A 17,706-nucleotide genomic window follows, 5' to 3' on the forward strand; every position below is an offset into this window, starting at 1 on the left:
ATCTATCTGCAGTCTTCTGCATACCATTACCCAGTTATGCCAGCACCATTTGTTGAAGATGCTTTCTTTTTTCCACTGTACAGTTTTAGCTTCTTTGTCAAAAATCAGGTGTTCATAGGTGTGTGGGTTAAAATTAGGGCTTTCGATTCGGTTCCATTGGTCTACCTGCCTATTTTTGTGCCAATACCAAGCTGTTTTCAGGACTATAGCTCTATAATAGAGCTTGAAATCAGGTATGGTGATGCCTCCTGAAGTTCCTTTATTGTATAGGGATGTTTTGGCTATCCTGGGCCTTTTGTTTTTCCATATAAAGTTGATTAATGATCTTTCCAGGTCCTTGAAGAATTGTGATGGAATTTTGATAGGGATTGCATTGAATCTATAGACTGCTTTTGGCAAGATTGCCATTTTTATTATGTTGATCCTACCAATCCAAGAGCATGGGAGATCTTTCCATTTTCTGGTATCTTCTTTGATTTCTTTCTTCAAAGACACAAAGTTTTTGATATACAGGTCTTTCACTTCCTTGGTTAACATTATCCCCAGATATTTGATGCTGTTTTTGGCTATTGTAAAAGGTGATGTTTCTCTGATTTCTTTCTCAGTCACTTCATCATCTGTATATAATAGGGCCACTGATTTTTTTGAGTTTACCTTGTATCCTGCCACTTTGCTGAAGCTGTTTATCAGCTCTAGGAGTAACCTTGCGGAGTTTTTTGGGTCACATATGTAAACTATCATATCATCTGCAAATAATGAAAGCTTGACTTCTTCTTTTCCTATTTGTATCCCCTTTATCTCCTTTTGTTGTCTTATTGCTGTAGCTAGAACTTCAAGTACAATATTGAAGAGATATGGAGAGAGTGGACAGCCTTGTCTTGTTCCTGATTTTAGAGGAATTGCTTTGAGTTTCTCTCCATTTAGTTTGATGTTAGCTGTTGGTTTACTGTATATTGCTTTTATTATGTTCAGGTACGTTCCTGTTATCCCTGATCTCTCTAGGACCTTTATCATGAAGGGGTGCTGGATTTTGTCAAAGGCTTTTTCAGCATCTAGTGAGATAATCATGTGGTTTTTCTTTCGCAGATTGTTAATATGGTGGATTACATTGATAGATTTTCTAATGTTGAACCATCCCTGCATTCCTGGAATGAAGCCTACTTGATCATGGTGGATGATTTTTCTGATGTGTTCTTGAATCCGGTTTGCAAGTATTTTATTGAGTATTTTTGCATCAATGTTCATGAGGGAAATTGGTCTATAGTTCTCTTTCTTAGTTGTGTCTTTGTGTGGCTTGGGTATCAAGGTAATTGTAGCCTCGTAGAAAGAGTTTGGCAGTGAGCCTCCTGCTTCTATAGTGTGGAATACTTTGACGAGTATTGGAATGAGCTCTTCTTTGAATTTCTGGTAGAATTCTGCACTGAAGCCATCTGGGCCTGGGCTTTTTTTGTTTGGGAGACTTTTGATGACTGCTTCTATTTCATTAGGGGTTATAGGTCTGTTTAGATTATTTATCTGTTCTTGATTTAGTTTTGGCAAGTGATATCTATCCAGGAAATTGTCCATTTCCTTTAAATTTTCAAATTTTGTGGAGTACAGATTTTCAAAGTATGCCCTGATGATTCTCTTGATTTCCTCAGAGTCCGTTGTTATGTCCCCTTTCTCATCCCTGATTTTGTTAATTAGCATGTTCTCTCTCTGTCTTTTGGTTAGTTTGGACAGAGGTTTGTCTATTTTGTTGATTTTCTCAAAGAACCAACTCTTTGTTTCATTGATTCTTCTCAATGTTTTCCTGGTTTCTACTTGATTGATTTCAGCCCTCAATTTGATTATTTCCTGGCGTCTGCTCCTCCTGGGGGAGTTTGCTTCTTTTTGTTCTAGAACATTCAGCTGTGCTATTAATTCTCTAGTATGACTGTTCTCCAGTTTTTTCATGTGGGCACTTAGTGCTATAAACTTTCCTCTCAGCACTGCTTTCAAAGTGTCCCATAAGTTTGTGTATGTTGTGTCTTCATTCTCATTGAAATCGAGGAAGTCTTTAATTTCTTTTTTTATTTGTTCCTTTACCCAGGGATGGTGCAATTGTGCATTGTTCAATCTCCATGAGTTTGTAGGGTTTCTGCGATTTGTGTTATTGTTGAATTCTAATGTTAATGCATGGTGGTCTGATAAGATGCAGGGGGTTATTCCAATTTTTTTGTATCTGTGGAGATTTGCTATGTTTCCTATTATGTGGTCAATTTTAGAGAAGGTTCCATGTGGTGCCGAGAAGAAGGTATATCCCTTTGTATTTGGGTGGAATGTTCTATAGATGTCTGTTAAACCCAGTTGGGTCATAACTTCTATTAATTCTTTTGTTTCTTTGTTAAGTTTCTGTCTGGAGGTCCTATCTAGCGGTGAGAGCGGAGTGTTGAAGTCTCCTACTATTAGTGTGTGAGATTTTATGTGCATTTTGAGCTTTAGTAATGTTTCTTTCACGAATGTAGGTGCCTTTGTATTTGGGGCGTAGATATTTAAAATCGAGACTTCGTCTTGATGTATTTTTCCTTTGATGAATATGAAGTGCCCTTCTTCATCTCTTTTGATTGATTTTAATTTGAAGTCTAATTTGTTAGATATTAGGATTGCTACGCCCGCTTGTTTCTTGGGGCCGTTTGATTGGAAGATCTTTTCCCAGCCCTTTACTCTGAGATAACGTCTGTCTTTGGTGTTGAGATGTGTTTCTTGTATGCAGCAGAAGGAAGGGTTCTGTCTTCGTATCCATTCTGCTAGTCTGTGTCTTTTTATAGGTAAGTTGAGGCCATTGACATTGAGGGATATTAATGACCATTGATTGGTGATCCTTGTTTGCGCTTGATTTATTGTTAGTGAAGTTATTTTGTGTAGTTTCTCCTCCCTTTTTCTTTTAGTGTTTTGTAAAGTATGATTCTATATTGCCTGTGTCTTTGTGAATGTAGTTATCTTCCTTGGCTCTAGGTTTTCCTTCTAGCATTTTCTGTAGAGCTGGATTCATGGATACGTATTGTTTAAATCTGGCTTTGTCATGGAATATTTTGTTTTCTCCATCTATGGTAATTGAGAGCTTTGCTGGATATAGTAGTCTGGGCTGGCATCCTTGTTCCCTTAGCGTTTGTAGGACATCTGACCAGGATCTTCTGGCTTTCATCGTTTCCATTGAGAAGTCAGGTGTAATTCGGATAGGTCTGCCTTTGTATGTTACTTGGCCTTTTTCTTTAGCTGCTCTTAATATTTTCTCTTTGCTCTGTAGGTTTGATGTTTTGATTATTATATGGCGAGGTGACTTCTTCTTCTGGTCAAGCCTATTTGGTGTTCTGTAAGATTCTTGTACTTTCATAGGCATATCTTTCTTTAGGTTAGGGAAGTTTTCTTCTATGATTTTGTTGAATATGTTTTCTGTACCTTTAAGTTGAAGTTCTTCACCTTCTTCTATACCTATTATTCTCAGGTTTGGCTTCTTCACGGTGTCCCATATTTCCTGGATATTTTGTGTTAAGGATTTGTTGGTTTTGAGATTTTCTTTGGTTGACGATGCTATGTCCTCTAATGAGTCTTCAACACCTGAGATTCTCTCTTCTATCTCTTGTATTCTATTGGTGATGCTTGCATCTGTGATTCCAGACCGTTTACCGAGCTTTTCTATTTCCAGCATCCCTTCATTCTGTGTTTTCTTTATCGTTTCTATTTCAGCTTTCAATCCTTCAACTGTTTGAGCTGTTTCCTTAATTTTCTTGGTTGTTTTTTCTTGGTGCTCTTTAGATTCTTTGAGAGATTTGTTTATTTCTTGAATTTTTCCCCCCATTTCATGGATTTTTTTGTTTGTTTTTTCTTCTATTTCTTTAAGGGATTTCCTCGTTTCTTCCTTGAGGCTCTCCATCATCTTCATGAAATAATTTTTAAGGTCTGTCTCCTCTTCTTCATCTATGTAGTGCTTTTCAGGTCTTGCTGGTGTTGGATCCCTGGATTCTGGTGGGGTCGTGTTGGTGTTTCTATTGCTGAGTGATCTCTTATTCTGTCTTCTTCCCATCTCTTCTTCCAGTGGGTGCTGGTGGGGGCTTTCTGTCTCCACTGGTCTCCTTCTTTACTGCAGCTGAAGCTGAAGCTGGCCTCGCTGGGGTTGGGGTCTTGGAGGGGCTGATCTCTTTCCTGTGTGGGCGGCTCTTCTGAAGCTGGGCTCGCTGGGTTGGGGTCTTGGAGGAGCTGATCTCTTTCCTGTGTGGGCGGCTCTTCTGGAAGCCAGGAGCGGCCCGAAGATGGAGGGGGATGGGTGATGGGCGGGTGGTCCCAGCCAGAGACCCAATCTCACCTGAAGCTGGGCTCGCTGGGTTGGGGTCTTGGAGGAGCTGATCTCTTTCCTGTGTGGGCGGCTCTTCTGGAAGCCGGGAGCGGCCCCGAAGATGGAGGGGATGGGTGGTGGGCGGGTGGTCCCAGCCAGAGACCCAATCTCACCTGAAGCTGGACTCGCTGGGTTGGGGTCTTGGGGAGCTGATCTCTTTCCTGTGTGGGCGGCTCTTCTGGAAGCCGGGAGCGGCCCCGAAGATGGAGGGGATGGGTGATGGGCGGGTGGTCCCAGCCGGGGACCCAATCTCACCTGAAGCTGGGCTCGCTGGGTTGGGGTCTTGGAGGAGCTGATCTCTTTCCTGTGTGGGCGGCTCTTCTGGAAGCCAGGAGCGGCCCCGAAGATGGAGGGGGATGGGTGATGGGCGGGTGGTCCCAGCCAGAGACCCAATCTCACCTGAAGCTGGACTCGCTGGGTTGGGGTCTTGGGGAGCTGATCTCTTTCCTGTGTGGGCGGCTCTTCTGGAAGCCCGGAGCGGCCCCGAAGATGGAGGGGGATGGGTGATGGGCGGGTGGTCCCAGCCGGGGACCCAATCTCACCTGAAGCTGGGCTTGCTGGGTTGGGGTCTTGGAGGAGCTGATCTCTTTCCTGTGTGGGCGGCTCTTCTGGAAGCCAGGAGCGGCCCCGAAGATGGAGGGGGATGGGTGATGGGCGGGTGGTCCCAGCCGGGGACCCAATCTCACCTGAAGCTGGGCTCGCTGGGTTGGGGTCTTGGAGGAGCTGATCTCTTTCCTGTGTGGGCGGCTCTTCTGGAAGCCGGGAGCGGCCCCGAAGATGGAGGGGATGGGTGGTGGGCGGGTGGTCCCAGCCAGAGACCCAATCTCACCTGAAGCTGGACTCGCTGGGTTGGGGTCTTGGGGAGCTGATCTCTTTCCTGTGTGGGCGGCTCTTCTGGAAGCCGGGAGCGGCCCCGAAGATGGAGGGGGATGGGTGATGGGCGGGTGGTCCCAGCCGGGGACCCAATCTCACCTGAAGCTGGGCTCGCTGGGTTGGGGTCTTGGAGGAGCTGATCTCTTTCCTGTGTGGGCGGCTCTTCTGGAAGCCAGGAGCGGCCCCGAAGATGGAGGGGGATGGGTGATGGGCGGGTGGTCCCAGCCAGAGACCCAATCTCACCTGAAGCTGGACTCGCTGGGTTGGGGTCTTGGGGAGCTGATCTCTTTCCTGTGTGGGCGGCTCTCTGTTTTCTTCACTTTATTCCACCATTTCTTTATTATATTCATCGAATGCATTAATTTGTATCTTCTTTAAGTACCTCAAGAGCATATAAATGTTATTTGAAGTCTTTGTTCTGTGCTTCAGCTCTATTGCATTACTCTGGGTCTATTGTATTGCTTTTTTGCATGCTACTAACTACATATTGTTCTGTCAGTCATTGATTATGTATTTACACTGGAGTGTAGATATCTTGTCTTGGGATGAATTCCATTTTAGATGCTGATATTTGGTCTTGTCTTTGTTGGGTGAGTGTTTTATTCCTTGGATTCAGTTTCTTTCCCTGGTTATTAGTAGACTGTGGTGGTTTTGAGGTGCCTGGCGGAAATACTTCTGAAATACATGTGTGGCCACTGGGGGTTCTGGGCACTATGTGATTTCAGTTTTGGAAATTGACAATTAAGACTACATGTGGGCTAAAAGGGAGTTTTCAGGAGTACACAGGTAGGTAGGAAGAAAGGAGGGTATACCAAAATAATCTGCCGAGTTCCTTAAGAATGTTGGCAGACAAGTAATTGAGGCCATATCAGGTGGTCTGGTATAAGGGTGGGGAATAGGATGGTAGATTGAAATTGAAGGAAAGGGGGAAGATTTTCTGGAATGTATGTGACTGGCGGCTTTCTGGGAATGGTTTTTTGACCTTGAAGCTGTGATTAAGGGATGAGGTCCTCAATGAGCCTATAAGAGATCTATATGCCTTTTCCACCAAAGGTAGGAGCAGAGAGTCTCATTGCTGTTTATTTTCCCCTGTTTCTTTGCAAAGCATATTATTGGCCTTCAATGCCACAGTATTTGAAAGCAAATCATAGTATATAAAGAAGCTCATGATATTGGTGAAATAGAACCACATCATTTAAAATAAAGAACACTCAAAATAAATTCTTCCCCATTTAAGAAAAACTCATTTTAGTCTAAGAAAAGCAGGACATATTTAAGTTTCCCCTAGCTTGTTACCAGACAATAATATAGTTTCCCTCTGTTTAGAATAACTTGAGCCCATAGGATATCCAGAGACACTACTGTCTAAATGTTGAATTAAAATTAACAGTTCATGATGACAAAGTCGTTGTGTTCCATTTTCCCAAGCAGTTTTCCTGATATTAGAAAGACATAATTTTTGATAGTCCATGTTTGTTTTTTAACCAATATTATGTTAAATTGTGCATATGTTATTAATGTTTTCTTTAATTACACAATTCAAAGTTAGTAGAAAATATGGTAAATGTGCTGTTTATTAAAATTTACATGTTAAACAAAACCAACAAACAAAAATGAGCCATTATACAATGATGTAATTTCCAGAAATATAAAATATTGAAATACTTGTGAATTTGTCAAGTTTATGTTTATATGTAGAACTCCATCATTACCCCCTCAAATAAGTCCCATGGAATCAATGTTATATTCTTTTCCCTTGTTCCATGTTCTACTGTGACTACTTGTTGCAGCTTTGTCTTCTCCATGAACACAACAACCTTTAAACCTGTGGAGGACTTCAAAACTGAGAATGACAAGAGATTTTTGCATCCCAACCATCTAATGCTTCATTAGCAGATTTTAATTCATGTCAACCTTTATCCATGAACTTTAATTCTCTCACTTCAAACAACAGGCTCCCTATTTTGACTGCTCATATTATGAAATAATTTGAAAAAAAACTGTAAAAATACAATATATATCATAAGTAAACCCAGTAGCAGATACCACACATATTATCTTGGGGTAATAATTGCCATTCTTAGGTGAATACTGCTATAAAAATTAATTGATTTGTTTAAATATTTTAAAATGGGACATTAATATAAATCCAACAGGTCATACATTCCTCCCTCATTACTTCATATGTAACCACCTTTGCTCTCCTTAAAATTCATTACCTTCTTCTCTAACAGCTGATATGTCTCCAGGTACCAAAACAACTTCTTTGTCTAAGGATGAGGCCCACTGAGCTTTTCCCCCTCCACATTAGCATGTCAATCCATGTCTTCCTAGTTCAGTTCATGTTTGGGCAGCCTGGTTGACATCCTGGTTCTCAGTCATTTCTAAAACAAAATTTACCAGACTGACCCCGTTCAAATGGCCCCTGAGCAAAGGTTTTAGTTGTTCATTATACTGATATTATAAAAGGTTGTTCAACAATGTGTAACATATATCCCTAGGAAAGAATAATATCTCCAAATGCAAATTTTATGCATTTGTAAATTACCCATTCACAATACATGCAACTTCAATAAACACAATTGTATCTTGCAATATTGTGAAGAATCAGTTAGTGATAATTTGTTAAACATTAATAGGAGTTTACTTGTACAGTTAATATATAGATATTTGGTAAATTTATAAAGAATGTCAATGATTAGAATACTCTGTAAAGAATTTTTCCTAAGGCAGTTTTAATGTCCTTGTTCCTCAGGGTGTAGATGAAGGGATTCAACATAGGTGTGACCACAGTGTACATCACTGAGGCCACTGCATTACTTATTGGAGAATGTGACAGAGAGGAGGTAAAGTACACCCCTACTCCTGTTCCATAAAACAGGCAAACCACAGACAAATGAGACCCACATGTGGAAAAGGTTTTATGCTTCCCACTTGATGATGATCGCATGATGGAGGAAACTATTTTAAAGTAAGAGAAAATGATTCCTAAAATTGGAAGAAACCCATAGAGAGTGCCTATACAGTATCTCACAATGTTATTGGTGACAGTATCAAAATTGACAAGTTTAAGGACTTCAGAAGGGCCACAGAAGAAGTTAGAAATTTCAACATAATCCTCACTGTTGGAAAAATTTAATACTGCCACATAGTGAAAAACTAATTCCACAAGGCTAATTAGAAAACACCCAAGAAGTAATACACAGCAGCGACTGGGATTCATAATGACCTGGTAATACAGAGGGTGGCAGATGGCCACAAACCTGTCATACGCCATCACAGTCAGAAGCATGTCATCCATACATCCAAAAATTATGATCAGAGACATCTGTGTCAGGCAGCCCATGTAGGAGATGACCGGGCAGTGAGTTTGGATGTCCACAATCACCCTTGGAACAGTGGTAGAGATGAAACCAATATCAACCATGGACAGGTTGGAGAGGAAGAAATACATGGGTGTGTGGAGATGGGTGTCAGAGCTTACTGTCAGGATGATGATCAGATTTCCAAACAGTGTCAAGATGTACATGGACAAGAATAGGCCAAAAAGAAAAGGCTGTAGCTCTGGATCCTCTGAGAGTTGAATGAAGTGGATTTCTGGTACAGATGTTGTGTTTCGTATGGTTTTATTTCTTGAGCATCTTCTGGAAGAAATCAAATATCGTTAACAATGGTAAAAGCATGCATGTAGACTTTCTTTACAATTTGAGTAAATTGAGTACAAATACTGGATATTTTCTCAAGCTTATTGTGACATCATTAATAATTACTCAGTTGTAACAAATGCCATGCTCTCAATAGTCTTTTGTTCTTAGTTCATGTGTTACCTGTAATTAGAGACAAATTGAATACAGTAATCTAGATGATGTGAGGCCAGAATTGCTCTAAACAGCTGGCCTGTAGTCACTGTAAAATAAAGCAAACACATTTATTGGGGGTTACTTCCAAAGGGCATGGGACCATAGAACTATGTGAAACTCTTAAAGGTGTCTTCACACAATATATAAGATTGACTTTTCATGCACATACATTCTTCTAACACAGGTGAGAATATTTACAATTTTAATAGTCCAATAATGCAACTATATAATACCATTAAATGACCCAAAAGTCCATGACATAGGATCAAACAGTAAAAAAAAATTAATCTTGCATCAATTTATAGATCACATTCCTGAATAGAATGAAAAAAGCAAAGGAAACCTAATATGTGGAAGTCAGTGTTTTGAGAGGAAAAAGTGTCTACTTAATGTTTAAACATATATTGTTCATTTCATATCTGTGGTAATGACTCCTTAGGCCATATGAAAACAAAATGTTAAAGTTAGTCATAGTAAGTTATATCAATACACAAAAAATTACTTAAATACATAGGAAAGTTAATAGAAAAACTACTTATTAAAACTTGGTCATTTGACATTTGATGTGTCTTATAATTACAAATCAGATGGTCTAATTCACATAAATAAATGGCAGAGAAAAATGATTAAAAATAAATGTGTCTTTCATTATGGAGTGGTTTCCTTTATTTTGGTTTTGCTTTTTATTTGGTCATTTTTCTAATTTAAATCATAATATAATAAAAAATTTCTTCCTTTGATTTCACCTCTCTAAATCACTATATGACTCTAACTCACCCCCACTTGACTTGACATTCATGGCTTCAGTGTCCACGCATTATTTCATGCATATATGTATATTTTCATGGACTACAAATCACACGATCATAAGAAGGTATACAGAAGTCTTAACAGCAGTTATCATTTTAAGCTGTCATATTTTCAAACTCCAGATATTACAGGGACCTGACATCATTTCCTCACTGACAAATTTGGGACAGAGCGTTGGAATTATGGAGGATGCTGACAGGAGCAAAGGCATCCTGAAAAAGAGATTGGAGCCTTTACGGATCTGTAAACTCCGCATTCAGAGAGTGTGGCCAAAAGAGTACGGATTCACTGAAATCCTGCCTGATGAGAACATATTTCAAAGTGCAAACAATATAGTACGAACCAAGGAAAGTAGAAAACCCACAGTTGAATTATTTTTTCAGTGTCCTCAGACTGTTCCAAATGTATCTCAGATATGCTAACTGTTCTTCAGTAGAGCATAGGTGAACATTCCCTTAAAAAGTATCCAGAAACCAGAAAGGAAAGAAGAAATAGGCCTATTTTTTGTTTAGAATAAAGCATTATGAATTGTTTGTTTACTGAACAGATGATTTTGTGTTTTGAGCAAGCAAAGTAATTCACACAATAATTCAGTCCTTTCTACCTAAACACTCTTTGTCTTTTACATTCTATAAATTATAATTGTACAAATGCATATAATTTTGGAATTTTGAAGAACTATTCAGATGAAGCAAGATACATAAGATATAGTTTTCAGATCTTCCAACCACGGAGACCTTAATAATCACACACATATAGAAGCTTTCTTCAAATGTGCGATTACAGAATCACTCTACTAGGCTAGCAATAGTAATGAACTTTGATTAGGAAACAACTTATTTGTGCATGTTTCTGCTGTCATTGGTTACAGGAGTGTGGGGAGGAGACAGTGTAGATGCTTCAATGAGAATTTGAGGACTGACTGCCAGTGCAACTGCAAACATAAAATCAAAGTAGAGAAAGTTAATATATAATTATACTTATTACATTGTCATGCTACCCAAATTATCACAGCTCATATTATTGGGAAGAATTAATTGACATTGTACTCTCTTCTTCATCCTCAGTTCCTCTAGAACTTACAAGAATAAACTGTGGGTGTGTGTAACCATGATGAAGGGCAGTGGATATGACAAACCTCCCTTGCTTGTTGGCTGGTGAAGAAGGCTCTTGAATCCTGAAGTAAAAAAATGAAGAGGTTCCTGTTGCAGAACACTGTAGGAAGAGAAAACACAGTTATATAGTCCAGGATTGCAAAGAACAAGCTGATGACCTACAGGGACAGGATAACTAATGATTCTTACATAACCTTAGAAACTCAATGCACAGAGCTGGTGATTACTCATACTGGTCCACAATATTGCAATCTCTAAGGAATTCCTGGGGTTAATGGAGGAGCAGAAGAAATGTTGAGTGTTCTCAAGAGGTTAACTATAGATTTCTTTGATGTCCTAAATTTTCTTTTTCCAATTTAATTTCAGTTTGAATTATCTTTAGCAGTTCATTTTTATGATTATTAAATTCTCCTGAATGTTGTCTTCTCTGTCTGAAAATACCTGTTTCTTTCCTGTGTAGCAATCTGCAGGCCAGAAATTCATCATGTCTGTTCTCAAGACACATGCTAGAAATCCTGGACACTCAGGGAATCCCACTATTGAAGTTGAACTCTGCACCACAAAAAGTCTCTTCCAAGCTGCTGTGACCAAGAGTGCCTCCATTGACACACATAAGGCCTTGCAACTCTGTTACAAAGATAAAATGTGCTGGTGGGCAAGGGACATCAAGGTCATTGAGCCCATCAATAAGACTATTGCACCAGCTCTCTGTAGAAAAAAAACTGGATGGTGTGGAACAAGGGAAGATATAAAAACTGATATTGAAGTGGAAGGCACTAAAAATAAATCTAAACTTGGTGCAAATGACATAAAAGAAGTGTTCCTGGCTGGTGAAAAGCTGGTGCCATGAAAAAGTGGTTGTCTCTGTTCCCTGACATTGCTGACTTCACTGGCAACCTTGGAGTCATCCTGCAGGTACCAACTTTCAAGTGATCAACAGTGGTTCTCATGTTGATAGCAAGTCAGCCATGCATGACACAAGTTCATGATCTTGACACCTGGAATATCTAGTTGTCAGGAAGCCACATGAACTGGAGCAGAGGTTCCCTACAACCTGAAGAATATCATCAAGAAGAAATAAGGGAAAGATATCACCAAGGTAAGTGGTGAGGACAGATTTGTGCCTAACATCCTGGAGAACAAATGACCCTTGGAGTTGCTGAAGACTAGAATTGCAAATGCCAGGTACACTGACAAGGTTGTGTTCAGCAAGGATATGGCTGCCTATGAGTTTCTCACATCAAGCAAATGTGACCTGAACTTCAAGTCTCCTACGAATCCAACAAATACATTATGTGTGAACAGCTGGCTAACCTGTAAAGTCCTTCGCCCTGGAGACTCGAGTGGTATCTCTCCATTGAAAACCCATTTGAAAAGGACAACTAGGAAGCTTGTCAGAAGTACACTGTTATTGCAGTCCTCCAAGTGGTTAGGGGTGATCTCATGGTAACCAAGCCTAACTGAATTGCCAAGCCTGTGACAGAGAAGTTGTACAACTTCATCCTCCTGGAAGTTACCCAGATCAACACTGGAACCAAGTCTGCATGTGTGTAAAATGACCCGATTCAATTGTTGGTGTATCAAGAGACATTGAGGATTCTTTAAATTGCTGACTGGAAGGTGAGGTACTGTATTGCGCAGATCAAGATTGCTGACCCTTGCAGACCGGAGAGACCAACCAAGTATAATCCGATGCTTAGAATCAAGTGAGTGATGGACAGGGATGCCAAGTTTGCCAGCAGGCCCTTCAGGAATCCCCTGGAAAAGCAAGGCGTGAGCTGCAGATCCTAGGAGCCATCAGCTGCTTAGACATTGTCCCTAATGTCTTAGAGATGGCTCATGGCCAGTCCAGTTCTAGCTGCTCAAATACAACAACTACCTTAAATAATTAAAGCCATACCTGACCATCTGGAGACCAGCAGGAAACCCAAGCTTTATAATAATGAGATTGATATAAATATTTTTCACGTCACCTCACTTTCCAACATGTGTCTGGAGCCTTCCTAGCTGCAGAGTAATATTGAGGGTGGCCACAGGCAAAATAAAACCTCAGTGACCCCAAAACAAATGAATAAATCAATGGATAAATTTTGCTTTCATACCTTGAATATTTTCCATTATATGATTTTCACTTTGCTTTCATAGACTTCATTTTTAATATCTTCTTTATTTATTTCCTCCATAAGATCCCTGAACATATTCATATTTGCTATTTTTAAAAATCCTTTTGTTGTCCTTCAGCTATAATTTATTTCTCAAGGCCTCCAGAAAGGCCTTCAGGTCTGGTGAAGAGTTTTTGGCTTGGATTCATGTTTGTGTCCTTGACTCTGGTTTCAGCATCTGGAACTGTGAAGTGTGAGGTGTTTCTTGATGTTGATAACTGGTTTTTGTCCTTGGTAGATGGGTGTTCCATTCTTTGGTTGCTGTTAACCTCTCTGGATCCTACGAAAGTTTAGCGTATCTGGGGTCTTTGGTAAAGAGTACTTCTGTGGGCAGATCATTGGCATAAAGGAATGGAGATGGTCTAGAAGAAAAGGCTAAGAAGTCTGTGGGAAAGAGCTGGGAGTATGTGTACACACCAAGAGGCAGAGTCCTTAGGAAATGTAGGTTAGGCAGAAGGAGGGGCTACTACACAGAGACTGCAATTAGATCAATAAATGTGGAGATACAGGGGTTAAAGGGAAAGGGGAACTGGTTCTGTAACAAAAATGTGGAGGTTCAGGTGAGTGGTGTTTGATATGGAGGAGAGGCTCCTGCAAAAAGCCGCTTCAGGACTAGGAGAATAGTCTTTAGAAAGCATAATGAAGGACAGGAAGAACAGTGAGAATAGCATATCTGAGGTCCAGACAAGTGCAGCCACTGGAGATTGCTGGTAGAATGTGCTTGTGGAAACTGAAGGCTTCCAAAAATGAATGCCGATGGAGTAAAGGGAAGGCTTTTGAGGGTCAGCAGGAAACACCTAGCTGGCCTTATGTCAAGTAGCAGAGTCTCCAGGGGGTAGGCTAGAGTTAGGGTACCTGCAAGCAGACTGCTACAGGACTGACACTGGAAAAATGGTAATGGCAAACAGGAAAAAACGTGAAAAATACCTACCTGAGACCCAGCCCAGTGTAGTCACTGGTATAAAATGTTTGTAGGTATCAAAACTGACATGAAGCTATGTAGATGGACTGAAAGGGAAGACTAAAAGAGTTGGCAGCTAAGCTAAGCCTGGTCTACAACAAGAGTCAGGATCCACAGGGCTGTACATCTCATAAAAATATTATTTTGGTCTTATGTTCATATGAGTGACTGAGAGACCAATCACTCACCTGCTATTGAGACTGGCAAAGGTGATGATTGTGCCTGTATGGAGCTGCTAATGATGCTGGACATGGTTGGCCAAGTGGAAGATGAAGTGGTTGGTGTGAGTGGGTTGCAGAATGGGTCTTCTGGGAACAGAGTTCAGTGAGTGGCAGCAGTGGTGGAGCCTGCAAACAGGTTTCTCAGCTGCAGGCCTACTGCTAGGGTCTGCACCAGAGCAGTGGGATTGCACCAGAGTGGGTGCAAACCCCAACTGTCTTAATGGGGCTGGGCTGGAAGTAGGAGATTTATATTTATTAAATATGTTTTTTATGTATTGTCTTTCTCCATCTCTTATTTAAAGTTTTACAGGATGCAGTGCTCTGGGTTGCATCTGTAGTCTCTTGTATTTTGTAGAACATTCTACCAGTCCATTCTTCATTTCAGAGCCTTCATTGAGAAACAAGGTGTTTTGTTTTTAGTAAGTCTTCTGCCTTCGCGTTATTTGATTTTTTTCCTTGTAGATTTATTTTATTTTTTTCTGCATTTTCACTATTTTCATTATTGGATGTTAAGGGCAACTTCATTTCTCATTATGTCTATTTCTCTTATGATTGTGTCTTTGTTGGAAATATTTCTGTACCCTTGACATGGGTTTCTCCTTTTTTCTCTCATCCTGTTATTCTTAGTTTAGATATTTTCACAGTGTCCCAGATTACTGCATATTTTGTGCCTGGTTTTTTATTTAGTTCTTTTTTTGCCTAAGGTATCTTTTGTATTTCTGTACTGTCTCCAATGACATAGATGTACTCTTTCACCTCTTCTATTCTCTTGGTGAAAATTGTACTTGCATTTCTTAGTCTAATTCCTAAATATTTCATTACACATCTCACCTCTTCTTAGATTTTTTATCAATATTCCTTTCATGTCTGGAACCATTTCTTCATTTTATTCCAGTTTCTTTATTATATTCATTGAATACATCAATTTGTATCTTCTATAAGCACCTCAAGAATATATAAATGTTATTTTTGAACTCTTTGTCCTATGCTTCAGCTCTATTGCATTACTCAGGACCTATTGCATTGTTTTGTTATGTCCTAGAGACTACACATTGCTCTGTCTGTTATTGATTATGTATTTACACTGGTGTGCAGATATCTTGCATTGGGATGATTGTCATTCTATATGCTGACATTTGGTCTTGTCTTTGTTTGATGAATGTTTTCTTCCTTGGGTTCAGTTTTCTTACCTGGTTCTTAATAGACTGTGGTGACTGTGGAGTGCCTGGAAGGAAATACTTCTGAAATACATTTGTGGCCACTGGGGTTTCCAGGTGCAATGTGACTTTCAGTATTGAAAACTGACAATTATGACTACACATGGGCTAAAAGGGGAGAGTTTGCAGGAGTACACAGTTAGGTAGGAAGAAGCAGGGTATGTTAAAACAATCTTCCTAGACCCTTGAAGACCCTTGCGAATGTTTGCTGACAATTAATAGAGGTGGGGAATAGGATGGTAGATTGAAATTGAAGGAAAGGGGGAAGACTGAAGATGCCCATTGAGGCTGTGACTAAGGGATGTGGTCCTTACTGAGGCTATAAGATAGCTATATGCTTGTTCCGCCAGAGGTAGGAGCAGACAGTCTCTTTGCTGCTTAATTTCCCATGTTTCTATGCAAAGCTTATTATTGGCCTTCAATGTCACAGTATTTGAAAGAAGATCATAGTATATAAAAGAAGTTCAGGATCTTGGTGAAATAGAACTACATCATTTAAAATACAGCATACTCAAAGTAAATTCTTTCCCATTTAAGTAAAACTCTTTTCAGTCTAATAAAAGTAGGAAGCATTTAAGTTTACCCTTTCATGTTACCAGACAATATTGTAGTTTCCCTCTGGTTAGAATAACTAAAGCACAATAAGATACTACTGTCTAAATGTTGAATTAAAATTTATAGTTCATGGTGGCAAAGTTGTTGTGTTCTCTTTTCCCAAACAGATTTTCTGATATTAGGAAGACATGTTTTTTGATAGTTCATTTTTGTTTTTTAATCAATATTATGTTACATTGTGCATATGTTATTAATTTTTCCTTTAATTATACTATTCAAAAATTAGTAGTAGATATGGTAAATGTGCTTTTTATTAAAATTTACATGTTAAATGGAAAAATTCAAATAAACATGCCATTATAAAATTATGTGCTTTCCAGAAACATAAAATATTGAAATATTTTAAATTAAAAAAGTTTATGTTTATACATAAAATTCCATCAATCCCCCATCAAATAAGTCAAATAGAATCAATCTTATATTCTTCTCCCTTGATCTACCTCCTACAGTGACATTTTTTTGCATTTTTCTGGACTCTGTGAACACAAAAACCTTTAAACCTGGGGAGGACTTCAGAACTGAGAGGGACAAGAGCATTTTGAACATCAGCCATCTCATGTTTCTTTAGTAGATTTTATTCATGTCAGTCCTTATCCAAGAATTTTAATTCTCTCACTTCAAACAACAGGGTAACTATTTTGACAGCTCACATCATGACTTAATTTAGAAAAAAGTAATCAAGTAAAATTCATGAGTACATCATATATAAACACAGTAACAGGTACTCCCTCATATTATCTGCAGATGATAAGTGCTACCCTACTATGGGTATTGGTAAAAAATTAATTGATTCTGCTTAAATATTTTTAAAATGAGATTATAATGTAAATGCAGCATTTCTCACCTGCTTCTTTCCCTACTTCCCATATACTTTGACAACTCCCCATGGGAGCCCTTACCTGTTGACAGTGGATCTGTAGTGGGCTTAGAAATAGGAAAGAAGAGGGGGACAGGGGAGGCAGAACTTTGGTAGCAATGTAAAATGAAATAAAAAATGACTTAAAATAATTGATCCATCTAAAGAAATTACATAACAAAATATATCATATTAAAATGTAATAAATCAATAGAAAATTATTCATATACTTGAAAAATTTTCCATTTGTCAAATGAAGAGGCTTGCTGACCTTTATTCTTCCACATTGCAATATCTATTCTAGTCTCCCTCATTCAGCTCCTGCTCAGGCAGCCTTGTAGGTAAGCCTGGTTCTCTGCCATTTCTGAAACACAATTCAGCATAAAGGCCCATTTAAATTCCCTCCTTTACACACCATTTATTTAAGTGTTGAATATACTCATAAAATAAGGGCTTGTTCAGCAATGTAACCCACTCATCCCTAGAGACCTTTCATCTCTGAAACTTCAAATTTTTGGTGTAATTATAAGACTAACCATTACCATACGTGGAACCTCAATGACACTTCATCATGCAATATTGTGAAGCATCAGCTAGGGCTGATGGGAAACATTGGCTTGGATTTACATTACATATGGTGAATCCTTAAAGAATAGCAGTGA

General features: G+C 39.3%; 1 protein-coding gene across 1 annotated transcript; it reads right to left on the reverse strand.

Moving 5' to 3' along the window:
• Positions 1 to 7,925: 7,925 nt before the first annotated feature.
• Positions 7,926 to 8,843, reverse strand: LOC121136374 (olfactory receptor 18-like). The gene has a single exon (XM_040736709.1). It carries the CDS (start codon positions 8,754 to 8,756, stop codon positions 7,926 to 7,928), a length of 831 nt encoding a protein of 276 aa, XP_040592643.1. The 5' UTR covers positions 8,757 to 8,843.
• Positions 8,844 to 17,706: the final 8,863 nt, after the last annotated feature.

The sequence above is a fragment of the Mesocricetus auratus genome, unplaced genomic scaffold, assembly GCF_017639785.1.
Source record: "Mesocricetus auratus isolate SY011 unplaced genomic scaffold, BCM_Maur_2.0 Super-Scaffold_100066, whole genome shotgun sequence".
Taxonomy (NCBI): Eukaryota; Metazoa; Chordata; class Mammalia; order Rodentia; family Cricetidae; genus Mesocricetus; species Mesocricetus auratus.

What these genes read in the sequence shown, in the direction of transcription:
- LOC121136374 (XM_040736709.1), bottom strand. Translation starts at nt 8,756, where the DNA reads ATGTACATCTTGACACTGTTTGGAAATCTGATCATCATCCTGACAGTA.